This window comes from Cetorhinus maximus, unplaced genomic scaffold, assembly GCF_964194155.1.
Source record: "Cetorhinus maximus unplaced genomic scaffold, sCetMax3.hap1.1 HAP1_SCAFFOLD_731, whole genome shotgun sequence".
Lineage (NCBI taxonomy): Eukaryota > Metazoa > Chordata > Chondrichthyes > Lamniformes > Cetorhinidae > Cetorhinus > Cetorhinus maximus.
The window spans coordinates 181,663-186,506 of NW_027596673.1; the positions used below are offsets into that span (position 1 = coordinate 181,663).

The window sequence follows — 4,844 nt, forward strand, 5'->3', positions numbered from 1 at the left end:
GAGGGTGGGGTTAAAGCGTCACCCTGACGATGTGGCCCCCGACATGGTCCGGCTGCCTCTCGCCCGGCCCTCTGCCTCCGCCCTCCTCCGCCGGCCTGTCCTCCTCGGACCCGCCGTCCTCCGGATCCAGGGGCCGGGGCCTCCGCCGTCGGCGGAACCACTCGGCCACCTGCTGGGCGCTCATCCGGGTCTCCACGCAGAGCCGGTACAGGTCGTCCTGCCGCAGGCGGCCGCCGTGCCGGCTCGCGTACTCCTCCAGGGGCCCGCAGTCCGCTCCGGGCCCGGTCTCCGCCTCGGCCCCCGGCCCGGCCGCCACGAAGGCCGTGGAGCCGCGGTGCACCCACTTGAGCTGCCCGTTCTTCAGGGCGTAGCGGGTGTCGCCGAACCACTGGATGATGTCGGCGCGGGCCAGGGCCGTCTGCTCCACCAGCCGGGTGTAGTCGTCGCCGCTGGGCCACTGCGAGCGCAGGAAGAAGGCCTTCAGGACGGCCAGCTGCTCTTTGGTCTTCCTGGGCCGGCCCGGCGAGGGGGCCGGGGCCTGGCTCGAGGCCTGGGCGCGGCAGGCCGAGGCCGTCTCCACGGTGACAGAGCTCCCGGGCAGGCCCAGGGCCTTGGCGGCGGCGGTGTCCTCCTCCTCCTCCTCCTCCCCCCCCTCCCCCCGACCGCCAACCTCGGCCTTTCTTTGGTTCGAATCGGCACACCCACCCCCCACCGCCTCGCGCCGGGCCGCCGGCGAGACCTGGCCCAGGCAGTCGAGGGCGTCCCCGCCCGCCTCAGCCCGGGGCAGGGGCCGGCCATTGCGCTGCCAGGCCGGGACCCCGGCGCGTCGCAGCTGGAAGTAGGAGGAGGGCAGGCCGCGCAGCTGGTATCGGCTGTCGCTGAACCACCGCTTGATCTCCGGCTTGCCCAGCCCGGTGCGGGCCTGCAGCCTCTGCATCTCCGCCTCGTCCGGGTAGCGGTCCCGGGCGAAGCTGCTCTTGAGCGTGGCCAGCTGGCCCTTGGTCTTCCGCCAGCGCCTCTCGCTGGACAGCGGCGGGGCCCGGGGCGGGCAGCCCTGGGCCTCGGGGGAGTCGGCACCGTCGGGCGAGGTGCGGGCCCTCTTGGGGCTGCCGGGGAGGAGGCCGCCCCCTCCCCTCGGGGGCCCCGGGGCCCCGTCCGGGGCCTCCACGAGGCCCGCCGAGGCCCAGGATTCGGTGGGGCCGGGCACGGGGGCCAGGCCGGGCGGACGGTCAGCCAGCAGGGCCAGCGGCGGGACGGGCAGCCTCAGCGTGCCCGGCTTGTGCCACAGCTTGTCCCGGGCCTCCCGCACCTCCTCGGGCGTCCAGCTGATGCCGTGTCGCAGCCGCTGCACCGCAAACCAGACCCTCACCCGCTCGGCCGGCAGCCCCGCCGACAGGCCGCAGCGGGCCAGCTCGTCCGGGCTCGGGTACGGGAAGCGGCTGAAGGCCTCGGCCAAGGGCCCCTCGGCGTCCGGCTCGAGGCCGGGCGCCAGCTCCCGGGCGGCCGCCGTCAGGGGCCCCGGTTGCTTGAGCGAGGGGGCCGGGGCGGGCTCGGGGGCCGGCCCAGGCCCGGCCTCCTCCTCCTCCTCCTCCTCCTCGCGGCCTGGGCCCTGCTCGCCCGCCTCGTCCTCGCCCGTCAGGTCAATGTGCACAATGTTCGGCCGCCCCCGCTCGCCCTTCCCGCCTTGCCGGTGGACCGGGCCGGCGGAGGGGCCTCCGGACCTGCCCTGGCATGGGACGGGGCACCCTGGGGGACCCTGGCCGGGGGCGAGGCCTACGAGGGGGCCCAGGCCTGGGGCGAGGCCTCCGGGGGGGCCCAGGCCGGGGGCGAGGCCTACTGGGGGGCCCAGGCCGGGGGCGAGGCCTACTGCGGGGCCTAGGCCGGGGGCGAGGCCTACTGGGGGGCCCAGGCCGGGGGCGAGGCCTCCTGGGGGGCCCAGGCCGGGGGCGAGGCCTCCGGGGGGGCCCAGGCCAGGGACGGGGCCTGCCGTCAGGCCCAGCAGCCCGTAGAGCTCCTGCAGCACCACGGTCGGGTGGGCAGAGTGCAGGTGGACGTTGAAGGGCTGCAGCTGGTCGGTGTGGTAGCCACAGATCTGGCAGTGGTAGCCCTCCGGCCCCTCCTCGTCGTCATCGTCGTCGTCCTCGTCCTCGTCGTCGTCCTCGTCCTCCCCCAACTCCTCGTCCCCCTCGTCCTCGGTCAACCACCGGCGGCCGGCGCCCAGCGCCCGCTCGCGGTCCCTGATCCGGTCGTACACCACCTCGGGGGCACCGACGGCCCTGGCCCAGGCCGCTTCCTCGCACTCGGCCGGTCCCCGCTCTGCCGGCCTCCACTCGGTGGGGCAGGGTGCGCTGTACTTGCGTTTGGCTGCCATGCCGGAGGGAGAGTGGCGTCCGGCGGCTAGCGGAGCTGCATACCTGCGGGTCAAAACAGAAAGAGAAAGAGAGAGAGAAACGGTCAGGGCATGTGACCTGCGCCATTAAGCCTCCCTCCCTCCTCTGCCCCCCCCCAACCCCCAACCGAACTCTTGACTTCGAGTGATGTGTAATGAGGCAGATTTGATAAGGGAGCTTGAGGTGAAGGAACCCTTAGGAGGAAGTGACCATAATATGATAGAATTTACCCTACAATTTGAGAGGAAAAAGCTGGAATCAGATGTAAGGGTATTACAGTTGAATAAAGGCAACTACAGAGGCATGAGGGAGGAGCTGGCCAGAATTGACTGGGAGATGAGCCTAGCAGGAAAGACAGTGGAACAGCAATGGCAGGAGTTTCTAGGAGTAATTTGGGAGACACAGCAAAAATTGACCCCTAGGAAGAAGAAGCATACTAAAGGGAGGACGAGGCAACCATGGCTGACAAGGGAAGTCAGGGACAGCATAAAAGCTAAAGAGAAAGCATACAATGCAGTGAAGAGCAGTGGGAAACCAGGGGATTGGGAAGCCTACAAAGACCAACAGAGGACAACTAAAAAAGAAATAAGGAGGGAGAAGATTAAATATGAGGGTAAACTAGCCAGTAATATAAAAGAAGATTGCAAGAGTTTTTTTAGATATATAAAGGGTAAGAGAGAGGCAAAAGTGGACATTGGGCCGCTGGAAAATGACGCTGGAGAAGTAGTAGTGGGGAACAAAGAAATGGCGGAGGAACTGAATAGGTACTTTGCGTCAGTCTTCACAGTGGAAGACACGAGTGACATCCCCACAGGGGACTGCAGGGGCTCGAGGAGGTGGCTCACCCACCACCACCTTCTCGAGGGGGCAATTAGGTACGGGCAACAAATGCCACCCTTGCCAGCGACGCCCGCCTCCCCTAAATGGATTCTTAAAAAAGTACAAGCGGTGGTCGCTCTCTTGTTGCTGGTGACAGCTTCCCCCCCCACCCCCCCGCCCACTGCTCCTCCCCTCCCACCCCACCCCCTTTACGCTCTTTCCCAAGGGGGCTGATTCCCCCTCCCTGGTGATGGGATGCGGGCTGGTGTGGAACCCGGGCCCGCCAAGCTCTGCGTGGGGCCCAGTGCCCAAATGCAGCCCCACAATCCCCCTCGCCCACCCGCCGCCAGTGCCCGTCTCCCAGGCTGGGATCAAGCTGACTCAGCACGGCAGGGGTGAGGCGCTGGGGGGAGAGGGTGCGGTGGTGGTGGTGGTGATGGTGGGAAACCGGCTTTGGGCTTCCTAGCGAGGGCAGGTCTGGAGGGCCAGGCTCGAAGGCCCACCCAGCGGCACAGTAGCCTGCTCGTGCTGACCGACTGGGCATAAGCTGGGAGAACGGGCACAGACTGGACGGGCACTGGAATGGGAAGAGAAAGTTAGAGGCAAGCGCAGGCGTGAGTGGGAGGACGAAGGGAGTCACGCAGAGACGCAGCCGTTGAGGCAGAAGGAGGCCACTCGGCCCTTCAAGTCCCACGCCGGCTCTCTGTGCAACAACCAGGTCTGTCCCCGTCCGCCCTTCATTCCCCGCAGCCCCCTGCAAGTTTACTTCCCCCAATTTCTTTTTGAAATCCTCCAAAGGAAAGCACAGGTGGCGAGAGAGAGAGAGAGAGAGGCAGCAAGACAGAGAGTGAGAGCAAAGGCAGCGATAGTGGCAGAGAGAGAGAGGCAGCAATAGTGGCAGAGAGAGAGAGAGCAGAGAGAGAGACAGCAAGACAGAGAGTGAGAGCAAAGGCAGCGATAGCGGCAGAGAGAGAGAGAGGCAGCGATAGTGGCAGAGAGAGAGAGAGAGAGAGGCAGAGAGTGAGCAAAGGCAGCGATAGCGGCAGAGAGAGGCAGCGATAGCAGCAGAGAGAGAGGCAGCGATAGTGGCAGAGAGAGAGAGAGAGAGGCAGCGATAGCGGCAGAGAGAGAGAGAGAGGCAGCGATAGCAGCAGAGAGAGAGAGAGGCAGCGATAGTGGCAGAGAGAGAGAGGCAGAGAGTGAGCAAAGGCAGCGATAGCAGCAGAGAGAGAAAGAGGCAACGATAGAGAGAGAGAGACTGAGAGTGAGAGCAAAGGCAGCGATAATGGCAGAGAGAGAGAGAGAGAGAGGCAGCAAGACAGAGAGTGAGACCAAAGGCAGCGATAGTGGCAGAGAGAGAGAGAGAGGCAGAGAGTGAGAGCAAAGGCAGCAATAGCAGCAGAGAGAGAGAGAGAGGCAGAGAGTGAGAGCAAAGGCAGCGATAGCGGCAGAAAGAGAGAGAGGCAGCGATAGCAGCAGAGAGAGAGAGAGAGAGAGAGAGGCAGCGATAGCGGCAGAAAGAGAGAGAGGCAGCGATAGAAGCAGAGAGGGAGAGAGAGAGCCAGCGATAGCAGCAGAGAGAGAGAGAGAGAGAGGCAGCGATAGAGAGAGAGACAGAGAGAGAGAGAGACAGAG

At 65.6% G+C, this 4,844-nt stretch overlaps 1 protein-coding gene across 1 annotated transcript; it reads right to left on the reverse strand.

The window, feature by feature from the left end:
- On the reverse strand, positions 1–2,413 carry LOC144674633 (homeobox and leucine zipper protein Homez-like). The gene has a single exon (XM_078535889.1). The coding sequence runs from the start codon at positions 2,369–2,371 to the stop codon at positions 11–13; it is 2,361 nt and encodes a 786-aa protein (XP_078392015.1). The 5' UTR covers positions 2,372–2,413; the 3' UTR covers positions 1–10.
- Between the last annotated feature and the right edge of the window lie 2,431 nt (positions 2,414–4,844).